This window comes from Rhinolophus sinicus, chromosome 9 (genome assembly GCF_057876585.1).
Source record: "Rhinolophus sinicus isolate RSI-liver-muscle chromosome 9, RSI-T2T, whole genome shotgun sequence".
In the NCBI taxonomy this organism is placed as follows: Eukaryota; Metazoa; Chordata; class Mammalia; order Chiroptera; family Rhinolophidae; genus Rhinolophus; species Rhinolophus sinicus.
Genome location: NC_142509.1, coordinates 35047005 through 35066021, shown reverse-complemented (window position 1 = coordinate 35066021; position 19017 = coordinate 35047005). Strand labels below are relative to the sequence as shown.

The following is a 19017-nucleotide window of genomic DNA, read 5'->3' as shown; positions in this document are numbered from 1 at the left end:
AGGTATGTGCAGTGGTGTGCTGGTAAACGTTTACCAACCAGCTCTCCAGGGGGAAGAAAAAAAGCCCTCATATGTAGCATTTACTGATTATTGTGGTATAAATACTCCCGCTGTGTCTGATTTCAAGCTACCAATGGGACATCATTGAACTTGGAGCTGGGAAGGGATGAGCATAATCGACTCAGAGCCAGTACAAGCCAGCTCCAGCATACCCCAGCTTGTGTCTTTCCCAGTAGGCTTGGCGTTCCTGCAAGGCTGGGATGATAGGTTTCTTATCTTGACATGCTCATCCTTTAGCATGGGGCCACTCAGGCCGTTTGACTCTATCAGTCATTCTCTAGAGGCTCTGAGTATCATAAAATTCTGCATGAGTCAGTTGAGCCCAAATTCTAGACTGCAGGAAGGTCTACCCACCATCCACCCACCCATCCATCCATCCATCCATCCATCCATCCATCCATCCAGCAAATACTTATTGTATGAGGCATGGGGCGGGGCATTGTGGATATAGTGGTACAGTCAAGGTTTTTAACAATCTGTTAAAGATGGAGAGAACTGGCTGTGGATAAAAATGTACAGCCTATACCCTGTTGACTGAATAGGTGGCCGAATATGTTGGGAGTAGCACCAAAAAAGGGTGGAGGGAATTTGGAGTGGGGGAGGCACCAAGAACGACCTGCTTTTCATTCCAGGACTTCCAGAGCCCAACTTTGGCTCTATTTGGGACATAATTATAGAGAACAGTGTAATTTTTGCCTGTTCAGCATCCATACCCCTTCTGTCAGTAGCCCCTCACTTTTCTCCCTTTGGCGACGCTGGGTCTCTCAGACTAGAGGGTTGGGTGGGGATGAGTCCATCTCCTGCTCATCCCTACAGCTGCTGGTGTGGGCAAGTGACCCAGAGGTGGCCAAACAGTGTAAGCCAATCCCCTTGGCCATAGTGATTGGGTCACAGATTGTCACATGACTTAGGCCAATAAGAACATTCCCGTGCTTTTATAGGAACTAGTGGGAAAGAAAAAATAATTTTCATTTGGACTGTTAGTACTAAGGACAGTGTAAACCTGGAGTTCCCCAGACCACAGTGTGAGGACAGCCAAAATGAAAGGAAAAATAACTGGGGGCGGGGGGAGGAAGAGAGAGAGAATCTTAATGACATCACTTGAAGCCTGGATCAAGCCTTGCCTGAAGCTATATTTCTGGACTCCTCATTTAAAGGAGTCAAAAACACAAGCCAAAAAGTAACATTCCTTTGTTCCTGAAGCCATTTTAGGTTATATATCTGTCACTTGCATAAAAGAAAATCTTATTTATGACAAATGCCTGCTATGTGCCAGATTATTTGCCTTTAGAGCATTCTAAAGCTCATGCTTCCTACACAGCACTCTAAGAATCAGAGGACTACAGGACCCCGAAAGTGTAAGGGTCAAAGCGCTTTATTCCTCTCTCATGACACTTTCGAGTATAGTCTTCTGTCTTGAATTACAGCTCTCTGTGCATATATTTTATCTCTTCTATTAGATTGCAAGAGCCCTGGCACCTGATCCATATCTGGTTTTTTTGGTATTTTACATAAAATTTAGCACAGCCTGTTGTGTATAGTTACACATGAAATAAACACCTGACACCTACTACATGGTAGTGGATGTGTTGAATGAATGAATGAATGATTACATGAATGATTCTGGTGATACTTTCATATAATAGATGAGGAAACTGACGTTCAGGAAGTTGCTCGCCCAGGGTCATGTACAACTGCAGTCCAGAGACCAGCACATTGGAGATACACAGTATTTATCTGATGAATGAGTTGGTGGCAGAGCCAGGACTGAAAACCACTGACAATAAAGAGGCCCCTTGCCTTGAACTAGGGACTCCTTGAGTGTAGGCTACTGTCCCTGAGCAATTCCTTCTGTGACAAACTTCCTTGACCTAGAAATGAACCTGGGTGGTTCCATGAACTGATTAAGGGTCAGACAGGCTAATGCTGCCTGGTGCTTCCCACCCTGACATTGAGAACCTTTGCCTGAATCTTCTAAAAAGTCAGTTTGAGGAAAGTCTTCCCTTTGCCCCACAGATGCTGATGGGGTCGCTGAGTCACATTTTGCCTAGAGCTGTGCTGTCCAGGATAGTCCAACACCCCCTAGGCAAGTGTGGCTAATTAAATTTAAGTTAAATTTCGTTGGGTTTCATTTAAGATACAGTTACTCAGTTGTAGTAGCCACATTTCAAGTGCTCAATAGCCACGTGTAGCTGGTGGCTGCCATGTTAGACGGTATAGGCACAGGACACTTCCATTATTGCGGAAAGTTCCATTGGACAGTGCTAGTCTAGAACCACCAAACTTCTAGGGGCAGATTGTGTGTGTGTGTGTGTGTGTGTGTGTGTGTGTGTGTGTGTGAGCACTTACTGTATGCCAGGCACGGGGCTCACGTTGCAACCACTATACAAGTGTCATCTCATTTGATTCTTACAACAGCCCAGTGAGGTAGGCGCAGTTGTTACCTCAGCTTACAGATAAGGAAACTGAAGCCCAGAGAGGTTAACCCACTTGCCCAAGGTCACACAGCAAGGAAGTGTTAGAGCCAGGCTTTGAATCCAGGTCTCTAGTCTCTGCTGAAATGCTTCCGTCCCTATGGTTTCTGAGGTTTAACATCAAGTTCTGCCTTCTGCGCCTGACCTTGTGTGTTCAAGAGAAGAATCATTACAGGGACCTCCAAATCTATATGTCACTGTGACCATTTAATTTAAGCAAACTTCCCTTCCCTTCCTTCCATTCCTTTTCCTTCCTTCCCCGTCCCTTCCTTTTTCCTTTCCACCCTCCCTTCCCATCCTTAATTACTCAGCATGGACACTGACTAGTCAGCGTGGACCTTGCTGTAGCTCTGGAGGAGGGGTCTGGAGGAGCCCTGGGACGTGCTGGTGCAGAGGGGGGCACAGGGGCACCCCAGAGTGCTCAGGCTAGTAGCTATTTACCAACCAGTCAGAATTATTTCAGTATTTTACCAACTAGCATGGCCCTCCCAGCGGCCACCAGTGTGCCTGGCACAGGGGCCACCAAGCCTGTAGGACCCAGGTCTTTGCAGGACTTCCCTGAGAAGAGAAGCTAGGGCAGCGCCTGGCAAGGCCGCATCTGCTCACTGCTGAGGGCGACCGTATGTGTCCCCACCCTGCCACTCACCGGGGCGCGTCTTTCGTTGCCTCGGTGGGACACCAGGCAGAGACCTCACAGGTCTTGTGGTTCCCTTCATACACCACACACCTTCCGGTCTGGATTCCTGTGGGGTCAAAGGGTCACAGAAGCACATGTGTGAAAAAACTGCAGAGGGGGGAAGGAAACTCCAGGAGGCTTGTCACTAATTCAACCCAAGCGAGAGACTGTTTATTCTTTTCAACCTGAGCCGTTTCAGTTTCCATGAAACCTCAAACTGATATTAGGCCAACCAAATACACAACAAGGCAAACATGTTTTTTTTTGTTGTTGTTTTTTAAAGCATCAGAACACAGAAAGAGCATGGATGCTTGTGGCTTTTTTGCTTCATTGCAAGAAAGGAGTCCTGAGAGGGGACCTGGACAGAGTGTATTCTCTCGCCTGCAATAAGTGAACTAGAACTTGGCTTCTCAAGGGGCATTTGTGTCCCTTGAAGAGTGTCCAGCGTGTCCATGGATGTGCAAACTCACAGAATAAACATGGTGCATCTTCCTGGAGCATCAGTGTTAGAGATTTCCAAGGGGGGAGTAAAATGGTAAGTCATGTTAAAATTGTCTTTATACCAATTCCAACACACATGTATGATGGAAAAATGTAACATCCATATGGCTTTTTGTGTATGTGTGTTTTATAACCACTGATGTTTTCTGTTTTTTTTCTTTTGTAGTTACTTATTTTATTGTCATGTGCCTCTTTAAGTTAAACAATAGATATGGAAATTCTCCAGGTTGATGTAGGGATGGCCCCAGATGTCCTGGGGGTATAAGTTTACGCTCCTCAATCTTTGGGGAAATTCAAGAGAGAAAGTTTAGAATGCTCAGGTGATGCTATAGGTCATTTGATTTTTCTGTCAGATGCTATAGGTCATTTGATTTTTCTGTCAGAACCTTGAAGGTGCTTATTCGGCAAGGTTTTCAGGAGCTGCCCTCACTGGGGAATTAGAGTCACATTTATAGTCAGCAGCTGGTCCTCTGGGGACAGCCAAGGCATGAGGCAGACAATAGGCTTGCCTATGGCTTGGTGAGGGTAGGACAGGGCAGCTGAGAGCCAGAGCTCAAGATTTGAACTTTAGAACATTGCGAATGTCACCAAGATGCCAGACCATCCATCCCCAGAGTCCCACCCCAAACCAGAGCATACCTTTGCTCTGCGGGTCCATCCATCCCTCTTTACAGTTGCGGTCAGAGGAACAGTGTGTCCTGCGGTCAGGATGCTGCAGAGAGAAGGACCGGATAGTGGGGAGTAAGCATTGTGTGTCCCTAAGGTGCAGAAAAGCAGATGTCTATAGCCACACAAAAACTTGTACGCAGATGTACATAGCACCACTGTTCATAATAGCCAAAAAGTGGAAATAGCCCAAATATCCATCAACCAGTGAAGGAACAAATAAAATGCAGTACATTCACACAATGGAACATTATCTGATCATAAAAAAGGAATGAAGTACTGACACGCGCTACAACATGAGTGAACCTTGAAAACACTGTGGAACGTGAAAGGAGCCAGACACAAAAGGCCACGTATTGTATGGTTTCATTTACATGAAATTCCAGAATAAGCAAGTCCATAGAGACAGAAAGTAGGTCAGCGGTCGCCAGGGGCTGACGGAGGGGGGCAATGGGGAGTGACTGCTAATGGGTACAAGGTTCCTTTCTGGGGTGATGGAAATGTTCTGAAATGAGACAGTGGTGATAGTTGCACAACATTGTGAATATACTAAAAACCAGTGAGTCGTACACTTTAACGTGGTGGGTTTTATGGTATCTGAAGTATATCTCAATACAAAATAAATAAAAATCTAAGAAGTGGACATCAGGGCAGCCTGGGAACACTTTCAGGGACAGCGCTGGGGTGGAGCCCAGATGGCCTGGCCCACGCAGCCCTGTGGCTGCAGAACTGAGTGAAGCGAACAGACACAAAGGCTCAGCAGGAAATGTGGGAATAGGGGACAGCAGTCAGGTCTCAGCACTGAGGGCCGAGGACGGAATAAGGAAGAGAGATGTGTGGTTTATGCATACTCGACTTCCCATTTTCCAGGGACCAGGTTTAATGGCCAGTCTTAGGGAAACCAGAACATGACATAGGCCCTGTGAAAATGGCCTCTGCTCCTTATCTTCTGTGCAGTTTGTGGCTTTTACAGGCATCCAACGGAAGGACTTAGGGACACCTGGTTTGGGCAGTAGCTGCACTGTTTTTTAGCTGAGAGACCTTGGCCAAGTTGCGGCAACTCTCTGAGCCTCAGTTTTCTCATCTGTCAGAGGAGGATGAACAGAGTTGTCTTAAGTGGTTATTGTGAAGATTAAATGAGCGTTATTGAGATAGATACCAAGGGCACGTTAGCTTGGTTCCAAATTTAGGTAGAAATGACAGCAAAGGCTGTAGTAGGAGAGAGCACGTCTACTCGGAGCTCTCAAGGCCTTGTCACCTGAGTGGGCTGATGAGCAAGACCCACGGGCAAGGCTGGTCCTCCCATAGGCAGGAGACCCGCTCGATGGCGCCACAGTGCTGTGTTGGGATGTTCTCTGGTGAAGAGCAGGTATGTTACCTGAGAGGGAGAGGGCGGCAGGGTGCGAGCAACAGGTAATGCCTAGTACGTAACACATCGTTCTAGATATACTTACCAGAGTAGCTAGTTATCATCTTAAAGGGCTGAGAACAGGACTGGGAAAGGACAGAATAGGACCAATACATTTGGATAGGGAGGGAAGTTTTCCAGAAAGAGACAGGGGAAGGTCACAAGTCTGGAGAGGGCGAAGCCAAGTTGGGAAAGACTGCATGCGTGGTGGTCGTGGGAGGACGTGGAACATTCAGCTGCTACTAGAGGCTAAAACTAAGATTGGGCTGGAAAGGCACACTTGAGCTGTGTGAAAACCTTCCCAGGCCTGGCCCTGCAGACAGTTCTCAGCAGACTGTGCTACCCTGTTTCCCCCAAAATAAGACCTAGCCAGACAGTCAGTTCTAATGCGTCTTTTGGAGCAAAACTTAATACAAGACCCGGCCTTATATAAGACCCGGTCTTATAGTAAAATATGACCAGGTCTTATATTAAGTTTTGCTCCAAAAGACGCATTAGAGCTCATTGTTCAGCTAGGTCTTATTTTCGGGGCAACACGGTAAGAGAAATTGTCAAAGAGGATACCTGGGTTCGAAGCTTGGCTCTGCCTCCAGCAAGCTGGGTGACCTGGGGGAAGTACTTAACCTCTCTGATCTGAGTTCTGACCTGTAAAATAGGGCTGGGAATGCTGTTACTCTCCTAAGGTTGTTGTGAGGCTCCACCTAAAATGTGAAATGCTGCCCAAATGCCAAGGATCAGTTGCCATGAGCTGCACAGGAGCAAGCGATGGAGAAAGCAGGCCTCGAAGCCTGCACAGGCTCTTAAGGCCAGAGCTGGAGACCGTGGGTACAGACACAGATTGGGCGGCTACAGAGAGAGAACTGCGACGTCTTCTCACCCTTCTTCCACCCAGCCCAGCCCTACTACCCACAAAAGAGGCTCAGTAAGCATTTGTGGGCTCGAAGACACCCCCGACCTCAATTTCTGCTTCCTCTGACCTGTGCGTCCTCCAGCAACTCTGATCACCCATCCAACAATTCTGAGTCCCCTCCTTACCTCAGGACACCGCCCCTGCTTCTGACCTGTCTCGAGAAAGTTTGTCATCACAAAGAAGGAATTCCCCTGCAGAGAAAAGGAGAGAAGTCAAGTGCCAAGCCTTTGAGAACAGAACCACTTAATCACAATAATCCAGTTTGCTAAGTGCCGGGGCGAACTTTCCACTCTTCTAAGCTTCAATCTAGAAAATCAGGGCCGAGGAGCCACTCAGGACTACATGGAGAGCTGAATAGCAAAGCGGGATGAGCCGCCCTGCTGAGCCAAGGGGGAACAGAGGCGCATTGAAACCGATTGAGTCTTCATTTCCATTCCAGCCTCCAAAGCAGCCTTTTCATTTTTTGGACACAGTAAAATCCCATTATACTGAAGCTTGAGAGACCTGGGGAGGCAGAGGCGGGGCTGTTGGCTTCGTCACCGTGCTGCTCAGATTATCCAGGTTGTTCATGAAAGGGCAATAGGGCATCCCACCACTCAGGAAGTAGCTGCAGATTTTAATGGCTCGCAGTTAGAAACAGACAGCAGCTTGGGTTTTGTGGTTTTGCAAAGCGGTCCAGCTCTCACAGGCTGCATGTGTGAACCTTTGCCCCTCCCGGCCCCCCTGTCTGTTCTTTGGTGTTCTCAACCCCACTTGGACTTCTCCTTTTTGACAATTCTAATTTCAAAGATAAACAAACAGTCACATGCCCTTTCTCTGTGACCCACACCCTTTCTTTTTTTTTTTTGTCATCTATTTCCTTCCTTTGTGCAAGAACATACCCAGGAGTTTTTCTGGAGACATTTTTATTGATAAAATGCCACACAAACAATATAGAAGGGTCGGTCCTCTCTAGGCAGGAAGTTCTTTGCCCTTTCGTGCTGACTTGATGGCCCTGCTTCTAAAAAGCGGTGTGCGAATCAGAGTGTGAGGGAATTAAATCGTGTTTTAAATGCACCAGGACATCCTGCTATTTTGAGAAACCCTGCAGGACTCAATAAAGCAAAGAATCATCTCTTTTGAGCTGTTGGACCTGACCCAATTTTGCAATTTTTAGGTTTTCTCAGTTGGGATTTTCACAGAGCTTTTCAAATAGGGCCAGTGTTTTTCTGGAGTAAGGCTCTAGGTCCCAAGGGATGGACTGGGCAAGCCCTGGTGACAGTGACCAGAGATGAGTCCTGGGAGGATGCTGCCAGGTGCTCACCTGCAAAAGGAAGGTGTAATCCGCAGTGTCGAAGACCCTCCGCACCTCCTTCTTTATTCCATTCTCCAAAATCTCCTCTCTCACCTCTGCTACGCCTTTCACCTTGGTGTGAACAGAGCTGATGAGAGGTTCCTTCCGTTGGTACAGCTTGTCTTTCACCAGAGCAAAGCTAAGTGGCAAACACAGAAAAACATCAGTGGTTTGCTCCAGAGAGGCACAGAGCAGTGGTTTTGAATGCAGGTGACAAAAGCTGCCTCCATTCAAACCCTAGCTGTGCTGGGTGACTTTGGGTAAGTGACTTGCCTTCTCTGGGACTCATTTTCCTTGCGTGTAAGATGGGAAGACTAGTCATACCTACCTCATGGGACTGTTTGGAGGATGAAATGAGCTATGTATACACACTGCTTAGTATTGTATCTGCCACGTAGTGAGCACTCACTATGTGGAAACTATGGCCCCCGTGCCAACCTCTAATACTGCCTAATATAGACCCTCGTCTACAGGACAGCTTCTCAAATGCCCGAGTCCACCCCCACGTTGTTCACCAGCTTTGTTCTGGGCCTCCGTAAACACATCAGCACCTATTGAAGGGTGTGTCCGGCAGGTCAGCCACCTGTTTGCCAGAAAGACACACCTGGTTTATAAATAATATTAATAGGAGCTACCCTTTATTGAGCTCTTAATAGGTGCCACATGTTCTGCATGCATCATCTCCTTTAATCCTCACAATAGGAGATAGTTACTGTAGACGAGGGAATGGGCTCAGAGAGGTGAAGGAACTTGCCCAAGGTCACACAGATTGTGGCAGCACTGAAGTCCTCACTTGGTCTCCCTTATAGCCTGTAGCCAGACCTCTAATCATTTGCTCTATTTGTTCATGCGTGAGACGGCTCTGCCTCTGGTTTCCAGCCTTTTGGTCAGTTCATTACCTTATTTAGGATATAAGTGTAAATTATTAAGGTGGGGGAACTGGCGGGGGAGAGTGGAATTGATCATTAAAAATGGTAGGGGCGGCCGGATGGCTCAGTTGGTTAGAGCACGAGCTGTGAGCAACAGGGTTGCCAGTTTGATTCCCATATGGGCCAGTGAGCTGCACCCTCCACAACTAGATTGAAGGACAATGACTTGGAGCTGATCGGCCCTGGAGAAATGCACTGTCTCCAAATATTCCCCTATACAAATTGAAAAACAACAAAAGTAGACCCCATCCCAGGTATCTGTGTTCCCGGTCTCCCATTGCCCTGAATAGTTAAGTGTGTATTCTAGATGCTTTGTTATTTGTTCAGCTTGTATTTATTTGGTCTCTTCCCTCTGTCTAGCTCCTAATATGTTATTAGGAGGTCTAATCCAATGGCTGCCCTCTAGGAGCTGATCTTGGAAAGCAAGACAGAGGAGGGGCCGAGACGTGGCCCGAGCTGCTCTCAATGTTAGCTGTGATGCGTAATCACCCAGGGAACTTTCAAAATTGCAGCCCCCCAGGCCTATCCTTGGAAACTCTGATTCAATAGGTATGGGTGGTTATGCAGGTATCTATATATCTTTTAAAAGTTCCTCAGCTGATTCTAATGTACAGCCAGGGTTGAGAACTCCTGGGAGATGCATGAAAAGACAACTCACATTTGGCAATATGAAATCCGCTTGAAGAAGTGCATTCCCTACGACCCAACAGTCCCACTTAGATGTATGCCCTAGAGACACCCTCGTACGTGTGCCCAAGGAGTTCTGTACAAGAATATCTATGGCGGCATTACTTGTAAGAGGGAAAACTGGAGATAACTTAAATGTCCTCGAATACCGAATGGGTAAATAAATTGTTGGATTCATACAATGGGCTGTTCTACAGCAGTGAAAATGAAAGGAGAACTGCTTGTTTCAGTATGAAAATGACATGATGTTGATCACACAAAGCATCCCACAGTACAAGGTTTAACGAAATCCAAAACAACATTATACACTCAGACAAATACGCATCCATGTGGATTCATAGCAGCACTGTTCACAACAGCCGAAAGGTGGAAATAGCCCAAATGTTCGTCAGTAGAGGAATGGACAAAACAAAATGTGGCCCATCCATATGATATTATTCAGCCGTAAAAGGAACAAAGTACTAAGTCCTGCTATCCTGTGCATGAACCTCGAAAACATGACTCCAAGTGAAAGAAGACCGGGGCAAAAGGTCACATATTGTAGGATTCCATTGATATGAAAGATCCAGAAGAGGTAAATCCAGAGAGACAGAGAATAGGTTGATGGCTGCCAAGGGTTGGGGGATGGGGAAATGGGAATTAACTGTGTGATGGGTGTGGGGTTTTTTGGGGTGAAAATGTTTTGGAACTAGATAGAGGTGGTGGTGGCACGACATTGCGAAGGCACTAAATGCCACTGAATTGTACACTTTAAAATGGTTCTTTCATGTTGTATAAATTTCACCTCAATAAAAAAAGGGAAAATATTTTTATAGATATAAACATATGTTGTAGAAATATAAAAACAAACAGAATGACAAGCACCAAATTCAGGATGGTGTTTTTAAGCGGAGAGGAAGGGAATGGGATAAAGGCTGAGTTTGCAGGGAGCTAAAACTGGATTAGTAATGTTTTTATTTCTTAACTTGGATGGTGGTATATGGGTGTTTATCATATTATTCTCAATATATTTTAATATCTCTATAACATCCATTAAAAAAGAAAGCTCATCAGGAAAGACATTGGGCTAGAGATTCAGATTTGAGATCCAATCAGCATATATGAGACTAAGCTATTAAATATAATTCCGTAGACAAATAGAAAACGCTTGTTCAACAATACATTTCGGCCTCGCATCACAATGTGTAGTGTATGTGCCGTGTTTTGTGTGTGGGATATTGCAGCGCCCCCAGAATAACACTGGGTTCGTGTGGCCCACCATTTGGGAAGCTCAGTTCTGATCTCTCGTATTCATTCCAGAATGCACATGTTAGAGATTAGCCTTAATGGAATCCAGCCCTCTCGTAAATCAGAAAACTTGTCTTTGTATTATAGTGAACATGTCATTTTAAGAATTAAAGTACTTCAGAGCCTCATCAATGAAAGAAAAGAGGAAATGAGTTTGCAGTCCCCTGCCCTATGGAAAGAACAGTCTAACGACTGTCCCAGCAGCTCTCTTCCCGACTCACTAAATGAGATAACTGCCTGGCTCCCTAACCCTTAGGACCTGTCAGCTCTAAGAAGCTACAGTCCTGTGCATCCTGAAGCCTGCAACACTGGTCCCTGGAGCAAACAGGCACAAAGGGGCTGGGGGTAAGCTGGGCCTTGTAGGATGGGTAGAGATGATGGGGGAGAGGAAAGCTGACGAGAGTCTGAGAAGGTGGACAGGGCTAATGTGAGAGGAGCCTGGGCGCTCACAGGCTGAAGAGGAGGGCAGTGGAGGGCAGGGAGGCAGGGGTGGAGGGAAGGACGGAGAGTGAGGTCAGCCCACGGAGCCCTCAGGCTGGCACACTGCACCCACTCACCAGATGTAGACGACGATGCCCACTGTAAAGAGGTTCTTCAGCGTCCTAATCCACACGCTCTGAATCTCAATGACTTTTGTGATCTTCACAGACGGCCATATCCAGGATGATTGGCCCCCTGCCAGCATGGTGAGAGTGCCCTCAAAGTTCAGTGGGGAGGAAGTGCCTCTCCGCAAAGCCTGGCTCTCCCTCACCGAGTCTGAGCGCACTGAACAAAGGTAACTCTAAAGTGAAAGAGCATTAACTGAAAGTGAACTACCTCCCGTCTGGCTCACCAAAGCCTAGCCCCCGGGGCAGCAGGCATTTTCATGAGCCCCTAGAACCGTGGGCCCGTACACTGTGCCTTCTGGCCTCGTGGAGAAGTTGGGCCTGCAGACCTCTGCTTTTTGTGTGTAAAATCCCAAGAAAAGAATCAGATTATGTCCATCCCTGGTCCACTCAGCTGTGGGGAGAGGTCAGCAAAGGGCCAGGGCAGCAAGAGATGCACAAAGAAGGAAGTGGGAGAGCGCCTAGACCCTCAGGGCGAGTTAAATACCCATTGTATTAGTTACCCATGGCTGCTGTAACAAATCACGCATTTAGTGGCTTAAAACAACACTGGTTTATGCTATTAAAATTCTGGGGGTCAGATGCTTAAAATCAGTCTTACAGGGCTAACATGAAGGTGATGGCAGGGCTGGTTCCTCCTGGAGGCGCCACAAGAGAGCCTCCTCCCCACTTCTTGCAGCTTCTAGAGGCTGCCGGGACATTCCTGGGCTCATAGCCTTGCCACTCCAACCTTTGCTCCTGTTGTCACATCTCCTTTCTCTAACATGGACCCTCCTGCTTCTCTCTAGTAAGGACTCTTGTGATTACATTGGGACCACTCAGGTAATCAAGGATCATCTCCCCCTCTCAGGACCTTGATCTTAATCACATCTGCGAAGTTCTTTTTGCCATATAAGGTGACATTCACTGGTTCAGCGGATTAGGACCTTAAGATTTGGGGCGGAGGAGGTGAGAGTGTTACTCAGCCTGTCACAGTATATATATATATTTTTTTTATAACTTTTTTTTTAAAAGATTTTATTGGGGAAGGGGAACAGGACTTTATTGGGGAACAGTGTGTACTTCCAGGACTTTTTTTCCAAGTCAAGTTGTTGTCCTTTCAGTCTTAGTTGTGGAGGGCACAGCTCAGCTCCAGGTCCAGTTGCCATTTTTCTAGTTGCAGGGGGCACAGCCCACCACCCCTTGCAGGACTCGAGGAATCGAACTGGCAACCTTGTGGTTGAGAGCCCGCGCTCCAACCAACTGAGCCATCTGGGAGGCAGCTCAGCTCAAGGTGCCGTGTTCAATCTTAGTTGCAGGGGGCGCTGCCCACCATCCCTTGCAGGACTTGAGGAATTGAACCGGCAACCTTGTGGTTGAGAGCCCATTCGCCGATGTGGGAATCGAACCGGCAGCCTTCGGAGTTAGGAGCATGGAGCTCCAACCGTCTGAGCCACTGGGCTGGCCCCACAGTATATTAATGGTAGGCCTGTTGCAGCTTTATCTCTAAGAGCCCCCTTCATCCCCCGTTACCCTCTGCCCCACCTTCCTTGAGCTGCCTGAGGAGGTTTTCATTTCTTGTCACCCACAGCTTGACTAAGACATCATCTTCTCTTCTAATTCCCTTTGGCTCTTGTGCTTCTCCTCTGTCACCTAGCACATCTGGAAAACTCTTCCTAGTCATACTTCCTGAATTCTCTGTCTCTCTCATTCAAAAGGCCCCTACCCCAGAACACAGTCTACTACACGTTCTACTATAGGGAGAGTAGGGAGTGAGTCTAGCCTATTAGTTAATGGTTACCAATTAGAGGAAATATCATCGATACATGGAAAGTCCTGGTCTTGAGCCAAAAACTTAGTTACACAAATGCAAGCCATGAGCCACCCAAATTGACAGAGGTTTATGTCACAGGCTCGAAAATTTTAGATAACCCTAAGCTCATATGAACCAACATTGTGTTATATCATCCAGGAAGGAAAAAAAACAAACAAAACAGAAACAAAACCAAAACCACTCATGTGATCTTAAGCTTCAGTGAGAGAGAAATAGAATATTCACCTAAGGCGGGGTTGTGATTATTGCCAGCCAGTCTATTACTGATGGATATTGCACGGGAACTTTTGGTCAGTTTCCCCAATTATAAACATCTTTTCTGGTAACCCTGACATAGCTCTTACTATGTGCCAAGCACTCTTCTAAGCATTCATGGATAACATATATGAACTCTTTCAAACCTTACCTCGCCCCCCAAAACAACCCTGTAAAGAAGATACTAGTATTACCCCCACCTTATGGCTGAGCAAGCTCACACAGAGAAAGTGAGCCTAGGTCCACATAGTGCTACAGACGGAATGTTTGTGACCCTGCCCCTTCCCCACCTGCCATCAAATTCCTATGATGAAACCTAACCCTCAGCGGGTAGGGCCTTTGGGAGGTGATTAGGTCATGAAAGTGGAGCCTTCTTAATGGGATTCATGTCTGTATGAAAGAGATCTCAGAGACCCCTGCCTCCTACACACGAGGACAGAGCAAGAAGGTGGCCATCTGTGAACCAGGAAATGGATTCTCACCAGACACCGTATTTGCTGGCTCATTGATCTTGGATTTCCCAGCCTCCAGAACTGTGAGAAATGAATATCTGTTGTTTATAAGCCATTTAGTCTGTGGTATTTTGTTATAGTGGCCCCAACGGACTAAGACACATAGTAAGTAACAACACTGGCTCCACAGCTTGCTTACGCTCTTTGAGATGCTATTGTAAATGGAATTGTTTTTTTTTTTTTAATGTCCTTTTTGGATTGCTCATTGTTGGTGTATAGAAACACAACTGGTTTTTGTGTGTTGATCTTACACCTTGAAACTTTTTCTGAATTGGTTTATTAACTTTAACAGGTTTTTTGTGTGTCTGAATTCTTTAGGGTTCTCCACTTACAGGATCATATTATCTGAGTGTGTTTTTACTTCTTTATTTTCAGTTTGGATGCCTTTTATTTCTTTTTCTTGCCTCATTGCTCAGGCCAAAACTTGCAGTAGTGTTGAACAGCAGGGGTGAACAGGCATCCATGCCTTGTTCCTGATCTTTTGGGGGAAGCATTGAGTCTCACCATGGAGGCTCTGTTTAGTCTCGTAAGCACTGTGCTTCATTGCCTCTCCCCTCTCCTCTCTCATGTGCCACTTGTACAAGAATCTGTTCACACTTGAGCTAAATTTAACACCTTAAGATAAACTTCTGGATGTGGTCATTTTATCTGAAACCACAACATGTTGAATTGTTCCATGCTTCCACCAGCAAAGCCAGAGTGCATGCACCACTTTTTAAGAGGGCCTTGACAAACAAGTGTGGTTGTGTGGACTTGGCTGAGATAGTAAAGGGTCTGGATACCGTGTTGGGGACACCTGGCTGGAGGGATTGGGGCTACTGTTTTGAAGAAGAGGAGAAATACAACAGCCAAGTGTGAGCCGTTTGAAGAGTGTCAAGTAAAAGAGGGAACCACAAGGCAGAACTCTAACCAAAGGGGAGACTTGCAGGGAGATAGATTTTGACTCAATGTAAAAAGAAATGTCTAATCATTAGAGCAGTCCCAGAACAGAACAAGCTTTCCTTGTGCTTGCTAGTTGGTGACAGTGATGATGATAATTTCCATTTATCGCATCATCTCCCTCTCTCCGTCCGTTGCCATCTGCATTTCAACATCATTTCCCACCTTAAAAATATACCCTCCCTGGACTCCACATTCCTCTCCTGCCACTACTGATGCCTCTCTTCTCTTTTGTAGTCAAGTCCCTGAAAGAGTGAGTCACCACATCCATTTCTGCCTCTCCATTCACTCCTCCGCCCACTCCGGTCTGGCTCCCGCCCCCACCGCTCCTCTAACGCCTGTCTTGCCAAGTAAACAACTTCCTCTTCACTAAATCCGACAGACACCCACAGACCTGATCTTCCTGGGACTCTCAGCAGCATTTGCCACCAATGATCATGCACAACCTCCTTCCCCTTTTTTCCTCAGCTTCCCCGGAATCCGCATTCTCCTGACGTTCTTTGGCTCTCTGTGGCCACCCTTCTGAGAATCCTTTGGGGATTTCTGTGTCCCCCATCACTTAATGGTTAGCGTTCCTCAGGGGTCTGTTCTGAGCCCTCTTGCCTTCTCATCTACATCTTCTCTTGCTGGTCAGTCGCAGCTCCTTCCGTGGTTCTAGTTACCATGTACATGTATGTGTATCACATATATGCTGATGATACGTAAATGTACGTCTCCAGCTCCGGTTTCATACATCCAACCACCCACTATGGCCCTACATTTATATGTCCCATAGACATGTCAACTCAGTGCCTTCAGTTCTGAACTCATCTTCCACCCCAAATGGGCTTTTTATCCCATATTTCCTACCCCATTAAGTTCTTCCACTACCCTTCAGTTGCCCAAGCCAGAAACATGGCACATTCCTTACGGCATCCTTCCCCTCACTCTCCCATAGCCATTCCATTGTGTTATCTTCCCATATTATTCAAATCCCTCAACTCCTCTCCTTTACCACTGTCACCTCCTCAGTCCAGGTCACCATCACGCTCCGATCACCCAGTAGCCTCCTACATGGTCTCTCTTCGTCCATTTGTATTCCTATGTCCTCTGTGCCCACGCTCCCTCCATCCCCTCCACCTGCATGCCCATGGATACTGTGGTCTTCTCTCAAGAGAAGAAATCTGCGAAGAGGTTCAGAGCCATTTGGAAGAGAATTCTGCAGCCCCAGAGCATGGTGGGGTGGGGGAGTGCAGCTCTGGATGGGCACGTTCTGCCCCTGTGGCAGGCAGACTTCTAAGATGACCCCAATATTTCCTACATCCTGGCGTATACACCCTGCCTAATCCCCCAAACTTTGAGTATGATGGATATTCTTCCACAATTAGGTGATATTATACACTTGGCCTTAAGATGATGGGAAGGGAAGATTATCTGAATGTGCCTGATGGAATCACATGAGTCCTTTAAAAACAGAAAGTTTTCTTCGGCTGGTCCCAGAAGAGAAGCCAGAGATTTGAAGTTTGTGGTAATTTGTTAAGCAGCAGTAGAAAAGTATACAGCCCCACAGGCGCCTTTCTCCATGGGGAAGCTTACAGCCAGCAGAGCAGGGTTTCGAAAGCATGGGGTCCAGGGAAGTCGTCCCCAGTGTGTAAGTCAAGGCTGGAACTGCCCCCATAAATTCCTAATGATGAATTCTGCTCACACCCAGCACCTCCTGCTATTCCCTGTGTACTCAAGTGTTGCGTGGCGCTTACGTTTGAAATACTTGGGTCTCATGCCTGTGTTCTAGCTCCAAGGGAGTCTGGGAAAATAAGGTTATGACACGTAGTCAAGAAGTAGAGTCCATAATATGATATTTCCTCATAGTTAAACGCTGTTCAAATCATGATTACCCACCACGAGACATTGTAATCGATGTTTGTTTTTTGTCTGTCTCTTACCACCCCCACCTGCCACTTTCTTTGCCCATTTCTCCTGGCTACAGAATTGTTCTTTCCTAAGGAAAAGCTGCTGGATATGGTTCAGGTCAGGTTCATTATGCTCTGTTCCCCTCCACCCCCCCCACTTCTTGTGTGTGTGTGTGTGGGGGGGGGGAGCACATGACCCAGGGCTGGCCAATCAGGTGACACCATGCCCCTACCACAGCGATTGGTTGAGGGATGGATATATAACTCAAACTCAACCAATCAGAGTCTTTCCTGGGACTTTCCTGCCAGAGCTATCAGGAAAGACTTGTTTGTTTCTGAGGGGTTGTTAAAAGGGGAGGATGTGAGGCTCCTATGACTGTCCTATCTTGCTACATCGAGAGCCTATTCGAGAAGAAAGCCGCATAGAACCAAGATGTGGGAAGAGAGACCCGGCCCTGATAGCACCGTTTGAACTTTTATAACCATCAATGTCTGTGGACAGCGCCATCTCTTCCTCTCCCCAGTGACATGACAGTGAATCCCCCTGTGTGGCTTGGCAGCTTACTTGAGTTAGGTTTCTGAAATGTATCCAAACAATTCTTTCTAACACAGACCTACTCAGCATCCTGTCTACACACTCCTGCAACCCTGAAAGCTGGAGCCACTTGACCCTGCCTGCAGCTGCAGCCCCTGCCCTTGACTCTCAATCTGAACTTGGTTGCGAGGGACTCTGAGAAGCTGATCAGCCTCTTGTCTTATTTCCTCTATTGCCAGCCCCTGCCTTGTACCCCAGTCTCAATAACTGATGCACTGTCTTATTTCATTATCCTGGCTCTTTGTCTCTTCAGCCCTAGTATGGACAGCCTCTGAACCCAGAACCCACCATCTGCTTCTGTAGATCTTGAATTATCTGGATAATTATCTGGTCCACACCAGTCCTATTTGATGCAGCAACCTCCCCTAGTCCCTGTGCACCAGGGGTCTCCCCAATTTCACAGATGGCCAACTTGCAGTCATATCAACTTGAGGTCTCACAGTACAATTAATTTAAGGCAGTATTTCCCAAGCTGTGTTCTGCGGGACTCCATTTAGTGAGCTGTAAATCTTCTGTGAACATAGTGGGGCAAAGCAAAGCTGGCAATAATTTCTCTTCAACTTTATATTTTAAAATATAAATAATGGAGAAGCATCTTACATGGGGTTACCTTCTAAAGTCAGCACTGGAAGTAAAAATTGTGTCTGGTCAAAATTGCCTTTGCTAAACAATTGCGTTGTGCACAAAGCATAGGAAACAGACCTCCCACCTCCCAGTGAGGCCATCAGAGCCAATTTTCTTTCCAGCTCTGGGACAAGGTGCTGTTTTTCCAGTTTTGCTCCAGGTGAAAGTGAAGGAATTGGCTTATTAGTGGACATGTTGGGTGGAAATATGTATCTAGATTCACAGGTAGGGCAGCAAAATGCTCCCTCTGTGAGAAGCGTATGGGAAGAGACTGAGGGAACCCCAACTCAGCATCGCATCTCACACTTAACGCTGGAGCACCCAGTCACTGAATCATTGTCCTGTTTAAACTGCACTGTCTTTCCGTGTCCCCGTGGAACATGTATAACTGAATTTGAAGGAATTAAATGCAGGTAGGGTTAAGATGCCATGATATGAAAGAAAAATATCACTGCAAAGTGTTTGCATAATAATCTGTTCCTATACGTACAGTAATGTGCTTTTAAGAAATCGTGTGCTGGACCCAAGAATACCAGGAAGTTCCATCATCTCTTACATGGAATTGTGACATGTGATCTATGTATTGATGCAAAAGGGAACATTTACCAACTATGCTCTTTATTATCAGTTCTATGATATATGGTCTAAGTCATGTGTCTTTTTTTAGAATTCTAACATGTTTAGTCAATATTTGTTGCATAGTAAACATGAATCAAATAATGATAATCCTAATAATTAATATCAATAAGAATTAACACTTAGTAAGGGCTTGTCATATGCCAGGTATTTTTCTAGCAGCGCTGCATTTATTAACTTATTTAATTCTCACAACAACCATCATCCCCATTTTACAG

General features: G+C 46.4%; 2 protein-coding genes across 16 annotated transcripts in view; one reads left to right on the top strand and one right to left on the bottom strand.

Annotated features, from left to right (window-relative positions):
• Positions 1 to 19017, top strand: part of IFT81 (intraflagellar transport 81) — a 148825-nt gene that overhangs the window by 36660 nt on the left and 93148 nt on the right. For 9 of the 12 annotated variants that reach the window (XM_019733941.3, XM_074321747.2, XM_019733939.3 and 6 more), the window contains one exon: positions 3494 to 3745. The exons of the other annotated variants lie outside the window; for them this stretch is intronic. In XM_019733941.3, the coding sequence (XP_019589500.2) occupies positions 3743 to 3745 (3 nt within the window). In that variant the 5' untranslated portion in view covers positions 3494 to 3742. The remainder of the gene's footprint in view (positions 1 to 3493; positions 3746 to 19017) is intronic. 12 annotated transcript variants of the gene reach the window in all.
• The window catches only part of P2RX7 (purinergic receptor P2X 7), a 38428-nt gene that overhangs the window by 17329 nt on the left and 2082 nt on the right, over positions 1 to 19017 (bottom strand). The window contains exons 1-5 of one of the 4 annotated variants that reach the window (XM_074321754.2): positions 11489 to 11744; positions 7999 to 8167; positions 6821 to 6886; positions 4351 to 4423; positions 3181 to 3277 (exon numbers count right to left, since the gene is read on the bottom strand). In XM_074321754.2, the coding sequence (XP_074177855.2) occupies positions 3181 to 3277; positions 4351 to 4423; positions 6821 to 6886; positions 7999 to 8167; positions 11489 to 11616 (533 nt within the window). In that variant the 5' untranslated portion in view covers positions 11617 to 11744. Of the gene's footprint in view, positions 1 to 3180; positions 3278 to 4350; positions 4424 to 5635; positions 6171 to 6820; positions 6887 to 7199; positions 7629 to 7998; positions 8168 to 11488; positions 11745 to 19017 lie in introns of those variants that run through there. The other 3 variants (XM_019733948.3, XM_074321755.2, XM_074321756.2) reach the window with 3 other exon arrangements.